Raw genomic sequence first — 18,324 nt, forward strand, 5'->3', positions numbered from 1 at the left:
TTGTTGATTCTCACTACTTCGGTCTTCTTTCTGTTGACACTTAAGCCAGTCTTCTGTGCTTCCTCTGTTAGCTTGCTCAGTTTGGTTTGCGCATGTTGTTGCCGAAGAGATAGGTAACTGATGTCATCTCAAAAGTCCAGTTCTTCTAGCTGTTTGGTGAAGGTCCAATGGATACCGATGTTGTAGTCTTGGGCTGTCTTGCGCATAGTCCAGTCTATGACCATCAGGAATATTGTTGGGGATAATATTTAATCTTGTCTTACGCCGGTCTTCATTACGAAAGGTTTAGTGAGTTTGCCGTTGTGAAAAACCTGGCTTCGTACAACACCTGAATAATGTTTATGAGCTTATGTGGAATGCCATTGTTGATCATCAGCCTCCAGATGACGACCCTGTCTACCCTGTCGAATGCCTTCTCAAAGTCCACATGAGGTAAAATATTAATGATCTAAATATAGGACACGATTAGACACGATTGGCAGCACATTAGTTGCTGGTGAAACTAGTGAAGTAAGGAAGTTAGAGTGTAACGAGAGGAAATATATGCCAAACCTGAGCCAACAAATGGTCCTAGACATTAAGTGTTTTGCTTGTTTTTTTTTAACTTGTTTTTTTTTAAATTTCGTGCAGCATATCGCGACACCTTATTGAACTTTCTATGGATCGTGGGGTCAGTGTTCGTCGTGTTTGGCAAGTTCCGTGAAAAATGTTTGCTCCTCCTTTAACGACCCACTGCGAGAACGTTATCTTTAATCGACAAAATGTTAAAAACAAAAATACAGCCTCACACGTGCACACATTAACTGCTAACTACTCCCCACACCTCACGTGTGTCGGTGGATCACGTGGTTTTGACGTGTGTGGACATTGTGCAGGAGCACAGAAGCCGGAGGACGTCTTCGGAGAACGTTGGCAGACAAGGGCGAGAAATGATTTCAAAATTCAGATGTTTGCTTTATTTTTCTGTCATCTCTACTTTGACTGTTGTGTCGCTAATAGTAACCATGCCGTACATGACAAGTGTCATATTGAATATTAATCAGTTTAATTGGAAGAACGCCACGAATGCTTTACACTTACAAGCGGAAAGGTTCCTTTCGCGTGTTGGTGCAATGAATCCTGGCCAGACAATGTTGTCTTCGGAAAGAAATACAACAGAAGGAAATAATCAAGGAAGTGACAAAGAAGCTAGGAGAGCTACTGGTAAAAAATACCCGGATGTTACTTCTTCCTTCGCCCCCGGCAGATTGGGTAAGACTGAATGTATTATTTTAGCATTGATCATTTGTGTATTATCTAACGTGTGCTAAACGATGTTTGTCATAAGATTACTCTATAACACTACTGAATACACGATATAATAAATCATGTTTATGTTTAAGAAAGTAGGAATAAAATACAGAAACATCACAACACTCGCACACATAAAAATGTAGTGATATCAGCTACATGCACATGTTATTTCACACAATAGAAGCTGACATTACATTTTACAGAAATCAAATAGGTTACGAAGGAAATATTTCCTAAACTTCATGTCAAAACCTCAGTCGGATGATCTGAGTCTGAAATAAGTAAGTAAAAAAAAATTATATAAATTTTAGGGCTTGTAATACATCCTTTTATTTACTTTCTTTTACAGAGTACTGATGTACTGATTTTTTGAAAGATCCTAACATATTTTGTCCTTGCAGCAAAAACAATAGAAATTCTGCACAGCCTTAAATTACAAGCCTCACAGGATTATGAAGTATTGTAAACCTCGAACACCAGGAGCAGATGTCGAGGCACGCGACAGAGTTCGTTATCGAGAGATCAAGCTAGCGTGCTTTCTCGAAATCACATTTGTGATAGTAGCATACTGCTGCTCGGAGACTGATGTACTAGATAACACCAGAAAATACACGTTAATGTAATTTATTGTTTATTTATTGTTTATGTAATTTATTGTAATTTATTTTAAGTTATTAAGTTAATGTAATGCATGCTAATGTTAATTTATTCCGTGTAGTGGCTACTTCTAGCCTCTGCTTCTCCGACAAGCTTACAGAGTACTGCAGAGTCCGTCAGTAGGTGTAGATCATATGAAAAGCAGTTTAAATAAGAACCAACATACAGTCCAACCCAGACCAAGATAGACTAACAATTAGAAGACTAATCTTAGATGCCATACGTCTTATAAAACTCTTACAGTCATCAGTTCTTCGTCCGTTGACTGTTACTGGAGGTTGGGAGGGAGCACATGACAGGTGGGGAGGCCTGCTGATTATACTTATTGTGGAAGAAAGGAGCAGGTGGGTCACAAGACGACCAGTCCACGTCTTCAAGTTCAGTAATCCACCTTCTCCTCTGGCCATCGAGCGTCCACCGCACTCCGAGGTTTCAACAAGGTGTCGTGTCGGGTCACATGGCCAGATCAGATCAGTTTAAATTTCTTGACTGTTGCCATGAGGGTTCGTGATTTCCTGAGATAACAGGGCTGCAATCTTACAACTGGCACACATTGTCTGAATCTGACAACTGGCACACGTTTGGGTTAGATATCACGACAGATTGAAGATGATATTTTGATCACTCGACGAGAACACCTACTCAACTTTGTAGGCGTACGGTTACAAATATCTATCAACCGGAATTTCATTTTTTAAAGAGACGTCGATACCTTTGAAACTGAGTCAACCCAATAGTTTGTTTGCAGATACACTGGAAAACAAGCATCTTCAGGTTGCCAGCAAGTCACTACTGATGTACGCGGCATACTATGATGACGTCAGGAAGCCAGCCAGGATCACCATTGTCGGAATTCGAGGCCAAAATTTCTCCTCTCCGTCTGTAAACTGCAGCTTTTCTAACACAAAAGACCACCAACAGGGGCACACAACTCATTTCAGCAGCACCTCTGGACGAGTAGAGGATCTTCCCGACCACCATTCTTATTGGTAAATGTTTGCTTTCTCTAGGGTCAGCGCTGTGAACCGGATTCATTTGCTGCTCAAAGGTTAGAACAAGGTCCACTTCTTTATTTCTAGGAGTAATTGTTTGATACTGTCACCAGAGATGATATAAAGTGTTTGCAGTCATTTACTTTTATTAGAGATTTGGTTTTATTGTCGCGGGCAACAGAGACTGCTATTGACCTACCACCTACCCAAGCTGCACAAACCAAAACTCACCCCTCATTAACCTTTACCCTAACGCATTGTTTGTAACTAAGTACTGCTATTACAAAAGGTTAAAAATAAATTACGAAAACTATCCAACCAGTCTTCCTAAACATCTAGAAACGCAAGTAAGGAAGAAACGAACGAGGAAACAAACAAGTGGTCAACATAACGAACGAGCTTCAAAACAAACAAGCACGCAAAAAGAAAGAAAGAACAAACTAATCATCTTGTTCTCAGAGTAGTGAGCAGAAGGCAGAGATACAATCTATACATTTTTAACTGTTGACATGTATAATGGGCACCGACTTTCATGGCGTCAAGCTGTCGTACACTAACAGGGCAAAACAGTGGGAGAGAGTGGCAGATTAGGATGGCAAATATGGTGCAAAAAACACAAAAAAGACATCAAACTAAAGTCTGTCAAAATATTAGTAAATGAAATGGACTCACAAATATTTAATTTCAGACTAAGTAGTTAAAAAGAAGGAATAATCTATAATAATAGGAAAAAGAGATATTAAATCCTGTAAATAAAAAAATCAGAAAATAATAAAAGAAAGGAAAAAACATCGCAAATTAGAAATAATACAAATAAATAATAAAAAAATCATTTACAGTAAATCAAAGGATTTAACGAATCTAATTAATAAATGCATTCAGGTGAAATCATATTAAATAAAAAAACAACAAATATTTAGTGATTAAAAAACAAAGATGTTAGCTCTTGTCCTTAATTTTACTTTTGCAAGTTTTTTCCCCTGAAAACGGGATTTTAAGTCAAATTTTAAAATAATGTGCGTGTGTGCGTGTGTGTGTGTGTGTGTTTTATTTCTGCATTCTGTCTGTGTTATTCAGGTACAGACCTGTCTACATTTTCTGTTCGCTCCCAGAAGGAAAGTTGCGACCCGATCACGTGTCTGTCGTCTGCCACAACGACTCTGTGCCCAACCTCCTACAGATCACTTATCCCTACAAGGGACCTCACCGCTATCAGTTCTCCATGTGTGTGTCCCCTGTCTACGGCGGCTACAACATCTGGCGACAGTCGCTGGAGTCGATGGAGATGGCCCGGATGTTAGGAGTGGATCACGTTAACGTCTACGTCGAGAAAGCGGGACCCAACCTGACCCGGGTTCTGCAGCACTACGTCGATCAGGGTTTCATGAGTGTTCTCCCTTGGAACGGCATCCCTTCTAATGTCCACGCCCACGCGCAGGTAGGCTGCATGCACGATTGTCTTCTGCGCATGCGCTACGTGACCAAGTACGTCGTGTTCATCGACCTCGACGAGCTCATCATACTTCGCACCAACAACACGCTGAGAGAGATGGTGGAGCACGTGCTGAAACAGACAAAGGATGCCGACAAGGTGGGAGCTATCATGGTGAGGAACTCCTTTTTCCACCACGCTCCTCAGGAGAAGATCAACATCACCGACACTTACCTGCAGGCCAACCTTACCGGAGGGCTGTTCACCAAAGCTCGGCTCTACGACCTTAAAAGTGTTTTAATGCAGTTTCGTGGGAAGCCGTGGGAACCGCCGCAACGCTGTCGAACCATCGCCGATCCACTGAGGGTGGACACGATGGCTGTTCATCATCCAGAGACGATGTTCGGTGACTTCAAGGTGGTCGTGGTGGACCCCAAGATTGGCCTGTTGCACCATTATCGTTATGGCTGGCACAATGAGGACACAGTAAGGGACACAACTGCTCACAGGTTAACTCCCATTCTTGTCAAAAGACTGGAGGCTGTTTATAAGCAGCTGGGCTTGAAACCTGCTGATGACCATAGGAGATAACAAAGGGAAATGAATTTTCGGTGATTAGTACTGACGTTTTACCATGCCTGTTTATGATGCTATAGCTTTTTATCCCAAATTAATATAACTATTTGGTTTTTAGGAATGTGGTGAAAATATATATATATATATATTCATATATTCTCAATATTATTTAAGAGGTCCAGCACACAACGATGTCTGTGAAAGTAAATAAAGTTGAAAAGATCAAGTTAGCAAATGTTTGTTTGTCCATCTCTGTTTTAACAGACATTAAAATAAACGAGTGTTTTCTTTCTTCTGTTTTTCGTTGTTGTGACGAATTGTTTGCTTATTGATGTCATGGAATATTCATCTCGATAAAAATATTCTTTAGAACTTCCATTCTACAATCACACCTGTAAAGTCATGTGTGTAAGTGTTTGTGTCCGAAATCAGTGAAAGCGTCCAGTAGTAGATGTTCCATCCTGCTGAGTGTTTGGTGGCTGAACATTTGTAGTCTGTGAGATTGAGACTGACTAAACTAAGAAGTGTTTCCACTCACAAAGTCAGACACACTCACTGACACGCGCGCTTTCAGTGGACACAGTGTTGATCACTAATTATCTCAGTAATTACTAAGCACTAGTGTGACATTGCTTCAAACAGTTGTCAAGAAGCCGAGGGACAATGCTGACATCTTAGAGAAGCAGGTGGGTGATGGGTGTCACACAATAACGGATGTCAGACGGTAGATGAAGTGCACGAGGCAGGGGAGATAACACCTCGAGCTCTATGGACCTGGCAGGGGCAGTAACCTACAGCTCGGGCACAGGTGGACGGGACAGGATGGCTGTAGGAAGCAACTAGAAGAAGGTGGGACCTTGGGAAGTAGGTCCGGAAACCCACAGCAACTGTTTCTTCTTTTCTTGTTCTCCAGCAAACCTGTCATCTTGTGAGACTACTTTGTATTTCTACCTCAGTAATGAACTTCCTCTATAAAACATTAGCAACTCCACTGTTTTCATCTTCCGGTTGTCCACCTTGATGACCTTTGCATGTTGATCTTTAAATAAGCACAGCATGCACATTCTAGTAAACTGAGGCTAGTGTGATAATTACATGTCTCCTCCTGGTTAGAAATATGTACAAGACTAAATCTTTGCTCATAAGCGATTGCACAAATTAACGACTAGCTCACATCGTCGTCGTCGTCGTCGTCGAGGTAAGCGCCTAGCGTTCTGCTCAGCGAGGAAAAGAACACTATTTACCTTCAAAAGAATGTGTGTCTTCATCACCTGACGAGCCTGTGTAAGATGGGCGATAAGCGATGTGACGATAAGCAGATGGTGTGTATCGCTGTGCACAATCACTCTACGCTCCTTTTATTTTCTTTCAGAACAGTTCATCGCGGGAGTAAACATGGAAGTCGAGGTGGTACTTTCTTTTTTAAATGAGAAACAAACAAACAGTTAAAAAAGCTGTTGATCTGTGACTTTTGATAAGTTTTGTTTTCATTAATAACTTTTGTTTTAGTGTGTGTGTACTTGCGTGGGTGCTTGTGTGTGTGTGTGCTATGTGCACGCTCCTCAAGTTCATGCATAATCCCCAGAGGACATTAACCAAATAGTATCTGTGTCACTACGCCACTGATAACAACTGTAAAACAAATATACATCAAAAACGAAAACAAAAATAATCCAGCTGACTGATTAGAACTTGTTCCACCCAGTGACATCCTGTTCCAACCTTCGTATTGACAAGCAAACTATTCTAAACACTCCGCTGCCTTACGGCTTTATTTGCAACCTCAGGAGTAAACCTCGAGAGAAAGAATCAGAGTCGGAACCAGGAGGCAGTTCGTTGACACCTGCAACCAGCTTCCAGCAGCTTCTACACCGTCTGAGCCTCCACGTGACGACTGTCGGTCCTTTGGTGACTAGCAACGTGGAGAGGGAGGGAGGTTGCTACATGTCAACAGCTTGTCTGCCCATGTTAGATTGTATCATCCCATGTCACAAACCGCAATACCCGAAGTAGACACTCCTACCTTATCCATACCCACGGGGTGCATCGGTTCCGGTTGCATAAGTTATTGCGTGACTGGAGTAAGGTTCGCCCCCACGAGTCAAATGCAACTGTGGGAGGGTTTCTCATATTCCACTACACAGCTATTGTCCGTGTTAAGTGCTCAGCCCAGGGTCAGCAAGGTGCCCTGGGTGCATGTTGATTAGATAACCACAACGGCAGGCTGACATGAGAACAGGTATCAACCCAATATGACAAGGTCTAAAACTGGGTCAAAAATATTCTTACAATGTTTCCTGACATTCATAAACTTGCCGGTTAACCCACATAAAACTAGGATAGTTGAATTTTCTAAAGACAAAATAAGGAAGAAACTAGTGTTTATAATTAATACAATAGTAAAGAGTTTGAGTGAAATATGATTTTTTCTCTCTTGGCCTGAATTTCATACAGCACAAACAGATTTTTATGACAGACCCGAAACAGGTTTTAGCTGGGTTACCCATCAAGTCCTGCCTGTCACAGTAAAGAATATATGCACACAACCATAGACCAGAAGACTACTTCATGTTCCTATCATCATTTCCAACGACCTGCTGGGACAACAGTCAGGAGTCTCTAGAAAAGCAAAGCAAAAGATTTCCTTTCTACCTTTTTTTTTTCGTTTTAAAAGTTTCGCTTCTGGACATGAATCAGCTTTAGTCGGCGATTATTGGTTTATCATCATCTGGTGGAGCAGGACCACCCTAACCAGAAAGTCTGGCTTTGTTGGGGGAGCTTTGTGTTGCACCCAGCCAATGCTGTATTCACTGCATGGGCTGTGAAGCCGGGTGCAAACATATCCAGGTCAGAACCGAGAAACAGTTTCTGTTCTACGGAAGACTTCTTTTAACTCAACCTGACAAAAGTCAGATTTGAACCTTGAATGCGTCTCCTTTACTTTACATGCAGTGTGCATGCCTGTGCGTGTGCGTGCGTGCTTGGATACGTTTATGCATGATTGTAGTGGCGGCCATAAAATGTGCGGCCATAAAATGTGCGAGTAGTGTGGGATTGTTGGAGAAAGTGGAGGAATAAATCTGTTTCAGCTGTGTAAACTGAGGGAAGGCAACCCCTGACCTGAAGTATTTACCGCGTGTCCGTGATATGGATCATGTTATTTTATATTGGTATTTTCTCCTTCCGCATGTTGCAGCACCCTATTGACCAGTCATTTGACCCCGTAATTAATATTTCTACTAATTTTTACTTCGTATCTTCATTGGTCTTCCAGAAAACTTATTTTTCGTTTAACGAACGACTGAAATGCAATTATCTGTACTCGATAAAAATAAACAAAAGATTAAAAAAAAAAAAACCCACGTTCCAAAATAGCTACAACCTCCACGGCAACCACTGAACACACACAGTACTTTGTCAACAGATCACGTGACTTACTTGCTGGACGCCGGCTTTGCTGCTACACGCAAGCAGGAGGACGTCATACGAGACCCGACTGTTTTATCGGACAGCAGCGAGAACATGATTTCAAAATTTAGATGTTTTCTCATTCTTACTTTCGTCTCTACCCTGATTTTACTTTTGTTTTCCTTCATCATGTCATACGGCGGGGTTCGACTGCATGATCAGCTTTACTGGAAGGACTCAAAGAATGGGTTACACTTAGACGCAGTGTCGCTCTCTCGTGTCGACCAGACGACCTCTCACCTAAGGTTTCCATCTGAAGAAAAAACAACAGTGAAAAGAAATTATCAAGCACCGACCGTTGTTACTGGAATAAATTACATGGACGGTGTTTCTTCCTTCGCTCCAGACAGATTGGGTAAGATTGCATGTACTACTTCACTGATCATTTGTGTGCCACCTGGTGTGAGTAACAAGTTACCATTAACTTTTAAAGAGGTGAAGAATTTTATTTTAGTAGTCATACAAGCAGGTACTCTATGCCAACGATAGGCTGGTCGTCGTAGCATCTCAGATGGTGCCGTTGGTGGAGGAGACTGAATTTATTTTCAAGAAAATCTGAGCAGCTCCACGTGGACCGAGTGAAAGATCGATTTCTGGAAAGTTTTGAACAGAAATCAAGTTTATTCATATGGACAAACACAAACCAGGCATGCTCGTTGCTTAATTGTTTTTAAATATAAGGCTGGAATTTGCACTGAAAAAAACAAAAGAAACTTTTCTGCAGCGTCCGCAAGTAAATAAATAAAAATATTTGAGCTAAAACATCTGTAAATATATGTCCACAAATTTTATGTTTTTGCAAAGGCACTGGGTGTTAGGAGGTTTTAGGTGTGTAACGACCATGTCTTTGTGTGAAAAAAACTGTCAAATTAGAGTTACTTGCAAAAACAATGCTAATAAAGACTTGAAGGTTTCTTTTTTGTTTAGTTTTTTTTTTTTAAATTATAGAAGTTCCCCATTTGAAAGCGTTGGCGCGCGTGTTTGGGTCTTGCCAGCACACGATCGTCAGAACAAAGGCGCGAGACGCCTGTGAAGTTTACTGTCCCAAAGAAGAGAGGTCCTGAGCTCCGTGTCCTCCGCCTGACTTCAAGACCTCACATAATTCTTGTAACAAGCTCGGTGCCCTCTTGGTTCACCCCGCAGTCTGCAACATTTTTTGTTTACATTAACATACTAGGACCGCATACTGCTCTGCTCATTGACCCAATGCTTTTAAATTTCCAGTGTTGTCCATAGGAATGGGAATCCCATGGGAATCCCATGGGAAACGTCCCATGGGACGGGATGGGATGGGACAGCACACATTTGTATTTCCCATGGTAGTCGATACTTGATATTGCAAAATAAATTTACTGTTATTTCATTCATCAAGGATTTAAATCTTTCCTCTGAATCATCTATTGTATGTGAAGTAGCAGGAATTATAGAACAACAGCCGAAAAGTGGTTTTCAGTGTTGTCCATAGGATTGTTAATACCATGGGAATCCCATGGGAAACATCCCGTGGGATGGGACGGGATGGGACAGGCATAAATTGCCATGGGACGGGATGGGACGGGATAGAAAAATATGTCCCATGAACAACCCTGTAAATTTCTCGTGGACAATTGTTAGCTGTCCGTCTGACGACCCACTCAAAGTACGTTTTCTGTAACCGACAAAAAATCTGGGACATTAAACTCCATGTTGCTCCCACCGCCACCGTGGACAGTCAGCAGAAGGGAGCGAACATGAAGTCGTCTTCTGAGATCATCAGCGATAATAGCGAGAAACGAAACTACAGACTTCTGGTTAGTTTTTACTATTTTTGTTTCAGTTTTGTGTCAATCATAACCGGATTTGTTGTTTGGCTTGAGGAGTTTCTTTCTTTTTTCTTTTTTTTTTTTTTAATTATTTGACTGATTCTACGAATGGCTCACATTCAGAGGCAATGTCACTCTCGCGAACTGTGGCGACGACCTTTGACCAAAGGTTGCCGGTTGAATAAGAGACAAACTACAATAGAATAAAATTACTAAACTGACAACGAAAATACCTGAGCACAGACTGTTACTATTTATTTTTTCTTTTCCCCTTCTATGAAAGTTTGGACTTTTCAGGGATATTAAAAAGTTGTTTTATCTGGCGATAATCAATCATCGTCTGGGAGAGGAAGGTCCGGCTTTGTCCAGATAGAGAGAGAGAGGGAAGGATCGTGATTGATGTTACACCCAGCCAATGGTTTATATCCCCACGTGCGCTCTGAAGTCAGGTGCAGACATATCAGGACCAGAACATTCCACATGAGAAACAGTTTCTGCTCAACGGCAGAACCCACTACAAACATCACTTCAATTTGAATGTTGACTACTTCATAGTCTCTGTGTGGGGTGGGCAGTACGTTGATGCATGTAGTAGTGGCGGGTGAAATATGTGGGCAGTATATTGTACATGCCAGTGTGTACGAGTATGTATATAAAATATTTATAAAAACAATGTGTGCGCGCATGTATGTATATAGTTTTGCATAAAGTGGTCATTAAAATATTTTATTTTTGATTTAAAAAATGCGGTGGCCTTTGTTAAAATGTCAGCCTCTCAATGCCATGTGGCAAACTAAATCTTGTTTATCTCAGTGATTTCACACTTCCTCTCACACGTTCATAACCTTCACAAACTTTAGCCTTGATGTTTTAAAAACACGATAAGCGTCGTGTCAAGTGTTCGGGTCCAGAGTAAACATCAAACATTGAAGATAACGGAATGTGTACTAGTCAAAAAAAGGCAGAGAAGTGATAAAACTAGACAAGTCAGACAACAGAACAATGATAAGCAAAAAGCTGCAAAAAATATTGAAGTATAAGAAGTTTTAAGGAAGGAGAAGTATTTATAACTAATATTAAATCAGGGCTTCTGCTTACGCCAAAAATTGCGTAATGTACGCATTAAAAGTTCGGAGGCCCCCTTCAATTTTCGTCAATGGGGTCCCAAGGGGACCCCTTCAAATTTGGGCGAAGAACAGATACAAAATTGGGTAAGTGTAGTGTCTGACGTCGTAGCCCAATCTATTGCTGTCGTCTGCTACAAGGTGAGAGTTACTTCCCTTGCACTGAGTTTTTTTTCCTTACAGGGAAGAGTTCCACGAATCTATTTCCAAGATGTTGACAGCATAGTTAAAATCATCGTCTCAGAAACGGAAAGTGAGCACCCCAAGTACAGTGAGCATAAGCTCATCACAGATGCTTGCACACTCTTCATGGCACAGAAATCTCGCCGTTTCTGACAAGACATTACAGTGCTTTGTGTGCTGAAAGGCAGTTGAACAAAGTATGTTGATTTGTTGATATTTTTTTTCACATTGTCAAGGGACCCCTTAGAGCAGGGGTGGGCAATTAATTTTCCAAAAGGGCCGCATGAGAAATTGGGATGTTTTTAGAGGGCCGGACTAATATAGTTAACTCAGTTTTACCCAATACTGTATATATAGTATATATACTGGCCGGGCGGGCCGGACTTTGCCCAGGTCTGCCTTAGAGTGAGCCTGGGACCCCTTAAAAATCTGAAGAAGGGGTCCCTGGTACCCCAAAGAATTTAGCCTTAGCAGAAGCCCTGAATTAATATGTTCTAAGTGTGATCTGAAGCGCCTTATTCGATTGTAAATGACAACTATGATGAGTCTGATGAAGATTTCAGCTGTGTAAAACTGTAATCAGAAAAGATAAACCTACCCCCAAAGTCTTTGAACTTTGACGCATCGTGTGTCAGTGAAATTGTTTATCTTTTTCTATATTTCTGTTTGTTTCTTCAAGAGGCTGCAATTCCAATATTGATATACTATTAGATCACTTTAAGATTTAAGATTTTTCTTTCTTCTCTTCATTAGTATTCCAGAATATTTCTTTTCTAGCAACGGACTGAGAGATAATTATCTGTACTCTGTAGGAAGCAAGCTACAAATCCACATAATACCTGAAATCAAACCCCTCCAGCCCTTGATACAGACACACGATACTTTGTCAACAGGTCACGTGGTTAGGACGTGTCAGGACGCCGGCTTTGTTGCGACACGCGAGCAGGAGGACGTTCTATGGGACCCGACTGTTTTATCGGACTACAGCGAAAAATGATTTCAAAATTTAGATGATTTCTCATTCTTACTTTCGTCTCTACACTGATTTTACTTATGTTTTCCTTCATCATGGCGTACGTCGGTGTTCGACTGCATGATCAGTTTTATTGGACAAACTCAAAGAATGAGTTACACTTACAGTTAGTGTCTCTCTCTCTCGTATCGACGAGACGACCTCTGACTACTTGAATAGCAACGTCTTTTGTTACGACAGGTTCTTCAACTGTGTTTCTTAAATCCTCTTCCGAGTGACCAGGTGCTTCAGGCTGAATTAAGACACTTTTCTAGAATAAATGTTGCAAACAAAAGCATGACGTCACCACGCTAAAAATAGTTCCACACAGGACACACGACTTCGTGCACTTATGTAATATTATAAATGTATAAATGTAATTGTATGGCTAGCATAAGTTGAACGATTGCAAACTGCAACTGTCCATTGAGTAAAAATTTAATAAGCAACGTTAAAAAAAATTAAGGAAATCAGATAATAAAATTCAGAGATAAAAATTTCAAGCCGCCTTTGATGTTTTACTGCATGCAGGTCACTATCAAAATGTTGCTTGACCCTTAAGTAGTCGGACAACAAACCTGTATCAAGAGTCAGTGGTGCAGAAACTGAGTCTATACAGTTGCTATACTTATTAATTACCTATTATGACAGACTAAAGACTATTTTAGTTTCAGGCATTCCCATGAAACATTTTGAAATAAAGTTGTGTGGGTGTACAGTTGAAAAAAAACTGGTTGAGTTATACACGTATGAACTGGAAATACGTTTTTATTTCGAACATAAGCGACGTGAATAGTTCTTCTGTTATATCGACTCACGAATTTCTTTTTTTCAGATGTATTAAATAAAAAACATCTTCAGGTTGCCAGCAAGTCACACCTTCTGCTGTACGCGGCGTACTATGATGACGTCAGGAAGACAGCCAGGATCACCATTGTGGGAATTCGAAGCTCCAGCTTTTCTCAGACCGTGAACTGCAGCTTTTCCAACACCAGAAGCGACCAACCGGGGGACACAACTCTTCTCAACACCACCGCGGGAAGAGTGACGGACCTTCCCGACCACCATTCTAGCCAGTAGGTGTTGTCACAGAAAAGCCTGGTCAGGTTTTTTCGCATTATTTCTTATAGTTCAGGCGTAGAATGCAGAAGGCAGGGTACAATCTATAATTTATAACTGTTCACATATAACGGACATCGAATTTAATAGCATCAAACTGATGCTTGCTAACTGTGCAGGAAGGAGAGACATGAATAAGAAATATGAAGGTGAAAAAAGTGGAGAAACAGACAAAGATGTAGTCCGTCAAAATATTAGTTTGGGTTAGGGTTCTAGCTGAAAAAATATTTTACTTAAAACGTAATAATAATAGCAATAATACATAGCATAAATGACCAATAATAAAAATCATAAAATAATTTATAATGAACAAATTCAGAAAAAATTACGAAATATTGTAAAGTCAGAAAACAATAAATCATTAAGTCCCAAAAATAGCCAAAGCAATAAAGGTACTTAAAAAATAATAAAAAAACAAAAACAAAACAAAAAATAAGTATCAGAAGGAATTCAGTTGTTAACTCTTGCTCTAAAATTTATATTTACAGCTTGTTAACTTTTAAAATAATATTTTTTTGGGTTTTTTTTTCTGTTCAGGTACAGACCTGTCTACATTTTCTGTTCGCTCCCAGAAGGGAAGTCGCGACCTGATCACGTGTCTGTCGTCTGCCACAACGACTCTGTGCCCAACCTCCTACAGATCACTTATCCCTACAAGGGACCTCACCGCTATCAGTTCTCCATTGTGTGTCCCCTGTCTACGGCGGCTACAACATCTGGCGACAGTCGCTGGAGTCGATGGAGATGGCCCGGATGTTAGGAGTGGATCACGTCAACGTATACGTCGAGAAAGCGGGACCCAACCTGACTCGGGTTCTGCAGCACTACGTCGATCAGGGTTTCATGAGTGTTCTCCCTTGGAACGACATCCCTTCTAATGTCCACGCCCATGCGCAGGTAGGCTGCATGCACGATTGTCTTCTGCGCATGCGCTACGTGACGAAGTACGTCGTGTTCATCGACCTCGACGAGCTCATCATACTTCGCACCAACAACACGCTGAGAGAGATGGTGGAGCACGTGATGAAGCAGACAAAGGATGCCGACAAGGTGGGAGCTATCATGGTGAGGAACTCCTTTTTCCACCACGCTCCTCAGGAGATCAACATCACCGACACTTACCTGCAGGCCAACCTTACCGGAGGGCTGTTCACCAAAGCTCGTCTCTACGACCTTAAAAGTGTGTTAATGCAGTTTCGTGGGAAGCCGTGGGAACCTCCACAACGCTGTCGAACCATCGCCGATCCACTGAGGGTGGACACGATGGCTGTTCATCATCCAGAGACGATGTTCGGTGACTTCAAGGTGGTCGTGGTGGACCCCAAGATTGGCTTGTTGCACCATTATCGTTATGGGTGGTATAATGAGGACACAGTAAGGGACACAACTGCTCACAGGTTAACTCCCATCCTCGTGAAAAGACTGGAGTCGGTTTATAAGCAGCTGGGCTTGAAACCTGCTGATGACCATAGGAGATAACAAAGGGAAATGAACTTTCGGGGATTAGTACTGGCGTGTTATCATGCCTGTTTATGATGCTACAGCTTTTTATCCCAAATTAATATAACTTTTTGTTTTGTTTTTTTTAGGAATGTGGTGAAAAATATATATATATTCATATATTCTCAATATTACTTAGCAGATCCAGCACACATCGATGTCTGTGAAAGTTATTAAAGTTGAAAAGATCAAGTTAGCAAATGTTCATTTGTCCATCTCTGTTTTAACAGATATTAAAATAAACGAGTGTTTTCTTTCTTCTATTGTTCGTTGATGTGACGAATTGTTTGCTGATGGATGTCATGGAATATTCATCTCTATAAAAATATTCTTTAGAACTTCCATTCTACAATCACACCTGTAGAGTCATGTGTGTAAGTGTGTGTGTCAGAAATCAGTGAAAGTGTCCAGCAGTAGATGTTCCATCCTGCTGAGTGTTGGTGGCTGAACATTTGTAGTTTGTGAGATTCAAGTGACTTGAACTAAGAAGTGTTTTCGTTCACAAAGTCAGACACACTCACAGCCACGCGCGCTTTCAGTGGACACAGTGTTGATCACTAATTATCTCAGTAATTACTAAGCACTAGTGTGACATTGCTTCAAACAGTTGTCAAGAAGCCGAGGGACAATGCTGGCGTCTTGTAGAAGCAGGTTGTGATGGGTGTCACACAATAACGGATGTCAGACGGTAGATGAAGTGCACGAGGCAGGGGAGATAATACTTCGAGCTCTCTGGACCTGCCAGGGGCAGTAACCTACTGCTCGGCACAGTGTTGACGGACAGGATGGCTGTAGGAAAGCAACTAGAAGAAGGTGGGACCTGGGAAGTAGTCCGGAAACCCACAGCAACTGTTTTCTTTTCTTGTTCTCAGAAACCTGTAATCTTGTTGAGACTACTTTGTATTTCTACCTCAGTAATGAACTTCTACTCTAATAAAAAACATTAAACTCACTGTTTCATCTTCCGGTTGTCCACCTTGATGACCTTACATGTTGATCTTTTAAATAACACAGCATGCAATTCTAGTAAACTGAGGCTAGTGTGATAATTACATTGGCTCCTCCTGGTTAGAAAGTATGTACAAGACTAAATCTTTGCTCATAACGATTGCACAAATTAACGACTAGTTCACATCGTCGTCGTCGTCGTCGTCGAGGTAAGCGCCTAGCGTTCTGTCAGCGAGGAAAGAACACATTTAACTTCAAAGAAGTGTTGTCTTCATCACCTGACGAGCCTGTGTAAGATGGGCGATAAGCGATGTGACGATAAGGAGATGGTGTGTATCGATGTGCACATTCACTCTACGCTCCTTTTATTTTCTTTCAGAACAGTTCATCGCGGGAGTAAACATGGAAGTCGAGGTGGTATTTTCTTTTTTAAATGAGAAACAAACAAACAGTTAAAAAAGCTGTTGATCTTTGATAAGTTTTGTTTTCATTAATAACTTTCGTTTTAGTGTGTGCGTGAGTGCCCGTGTGTGTGGGTGTGTGCTATGTGCACACTCCTCAAGTTCATTCACAATCCCCAGAGGACATTTACCAAATAGTATCTGTGTCACTACACCACTGATAACAACTGTAAAACAAATATGCATCGAAAACGAAAGCAAAAATAATCAAGCTGACTGTTTGATAAGAACCTGTTCCACCCAGTGACATCCTGTTCCAACCTTCTTATTGACAAAGAAACTATTCTAAACACTCCGCTGCCTTTATTCGCAACCTCAGGAGTAAACCTCGAGCAAAAGAATCAGAGTCTGAGCCAGAGGCAGTTCTTGACACCTGCAACCAGCTTCCAGCAGCTTCTACACCGTCTCTGAGCCTCCACGTGACGACTGTGTCGGTCCTTTGGTTCATTAGCAAACATTCGAGGGGAGGAGGGAGTTGCTACATTGTCAACAGCTTGTCTGCCCATGTTTAGATTGTATCATTCCATATCAACACATAAACAAGTAGACTCACTCCTACCTTGTGGATTACCACTCACGGGATTGTCGGTTCCGGTTATAAGTGTTTTGCAGGACTGGAGTAAGGTTCGCCCCCAATGCTGTTCGGGAGGGTTTGTCATGATTCCACTGCACAGGCTATTGTCCGTAGTGAAAGTTAGGCAGTCCCCAGGGTCAGCAAGGTGCCTGGGTGCATGTTGATTAGATAACCACACCGACAGGCTGACATGATACCAGGTATCAACCCAATATGACAAGCTCTAAAACTGAGTCACTAAAATGTTCGTACAATGTTTCCAGACAAACATTCATAAACTTGCCGGTTAACCCACATAAAACTAGGATAGTTGAATTTTCTAGAGACAAAATAAAGAAGAAACTAATGTTTATAATTATACAATAGGGAAGAGTTTGAGTGAAAATATGATTCTTTTCTCCTCTTGATACTCCTGAATTTCATACAGCACAAACAATTTTATTGGCAGACCCGAACACAGGTTTGCTGGGTTACCCATCAAGTCCGCCGTCAGAGCAAAAGAATATGACACATAGACCAGAAAGACTATGTTTATGTTCATGCCATCATTCACGACCTGCTTGACAAAAAGTCAGTCTCTAGAAAGCACAGCAAAAGATTTCTTTCTACGTTTTGAAAGTTCGCTTCTGGACATGAATCAGCTTTAGTCGGCGATAATTGTTTATCATCATCTGTGGAGGCAGGACCATAAAAGTCTGGCTTTGTTGCTTGTTTTTTGTGTTGCACCAGCCAATGGTGTATTCAAAACTGTATGGGCATTATAAGCCTGTGCACACATATCCCAGGTCGAACCGGAAAAACAGTCTCTACGGAAGAAACTCTAACTGAAACAAAAGTCATTTGAATGCGTCTCCTTTCCTTTACATGCAGTGTGCAGCTTGGAAACCTTTATGCGTGATAGTAGCGCGGCCATAAATGTGCGCAGTATATTGTACATGCCCAAGTGTGGGATGGTTAGAGAAAGTGGAGGAATAAATCTGTTTCAGCTGTGTAAACTGAGGGAAGGCAACCCCTGACCTGAAGTGTTTGCCGCGTGTCCGTGATATGGATCATGTTATTGTATATTGGTATTTTAGTCTTCCGCATGCTGCAGCACCCTATTGACCAGTCATTTGACCCCGTAATTAATATTTCTACTAATTTTCACTTCGGATCTTCATTGATCTTCCAGAAAATTTATTTT

At 41.3% G+C, this 18,324-nt stretch overlaps 2 protein-coding genes across 2 annotated transcripts; both read left to right on the top strand.

The window, feature by feature from the left end:
- Positions 1-5,222, top strand: LOC112567103. The gene is made up of 3 exons (XM_025243649.1): positions 1-1,251; positions 2,699-2,939; positions 4,020-5,222. The coding sequence occupies exons 1-3, from the start codon at positions 930-932 to the stop codon at positions 4,963-4,965; spliced, it is 1,509 nt and encodes a 502-aa protein (XP_025099434.1). The 5' UTR covers positions 1-929; the 3' UTR covers positions 4,966-5,222.
- A 2,439-nt stretch (positions 5,223-7,661) lies between these two features.
- Positions 7,662-15,137, top strand: LOC112566020. Its single transcript, XM_025241943.1, has 4 exons — positions 7,662-8,773; positions 13,375-13,615; positions 14,196-14,343; positions 14,556-15,137. Exons 1-4 carry the CDS (start codon positions 8,473-8,475, stop codon positions 15,135-15,137), a joined length of 1,272 nt encoding a protein of 423 aa, XP_025097728.1. The 5' UTR covers positions 7,662-8,472.
- The last annotated feature ends 3,187 nt before the right edge of the window (positions 15,138-18,324 follow it).

The sequence above is a fragment of the Pomacea canaliculata genome, linkage group LG6, assembly GCF_003073045.1.
Source record: "Pomacea canaliculata isolate SZHN2017 linkage group LG6, ASM307304v1, whole genome shotgun sequence".
NCBI classification, from domain to species: domain Eukaryota; kingdom Metazoa; phylum Mollusca; class Gastropoda; order Architaenioglossa; family Ampullariidae; genus Pomacea; species Pomacea canaliculata.

What these genes read in the sequence shown, in the direction of transcription:
- LOC112567103 (XM_025243649.1), top strand. Translation starts at nt 930, where the DNA reads ATGATTTCAAAATTCAGATGTTTGCTTTATTTTTCTGTCATCTCTACT. An exon ending in CTTCGCCCCCGGCAGATTGG is followed by an intron (nt 1,252 to 2,698) that starts GTAAGACTGAAT and finishes GTTTGTTTGCAG; the next exon opens with ATACACTGGAAAACAAGCAT. An exon ending in CCCGACCACCATTCTTATTG is followed by an intron (nt 2,940 to 4,019) that starts GTAAATGTTTGC and finishes TGTGTTATTCAG; the next exon opens with GTACAGACCTGTCTACATTT.
- LOC112566020 (XM_025241943.1), top strand. Translation starts at nt 8,473, where the DNA reads ATGATTTCAAAATTTAGATGTTTTCTCATTCTTACTTTCGTCTCTACC. An exon ending in CCCGACCACCATTCTAGCCA is followed by an intron (nt 13,616 to 14,195) that starts GTAGGTGTTGTC and finishes TTTTCTGTTCAG; the next exon opens with GTACAGACCTGTCTACATTT. An exon ending in ACCGCTATCAGTTCTCCATT is followed by an intron (nt 14,344 to 14,555) that starts GTGTGTCCCCTG and finishes GCCCATGCGCAG; the next exon opens with GTAGGCTGCATGCACGATTG.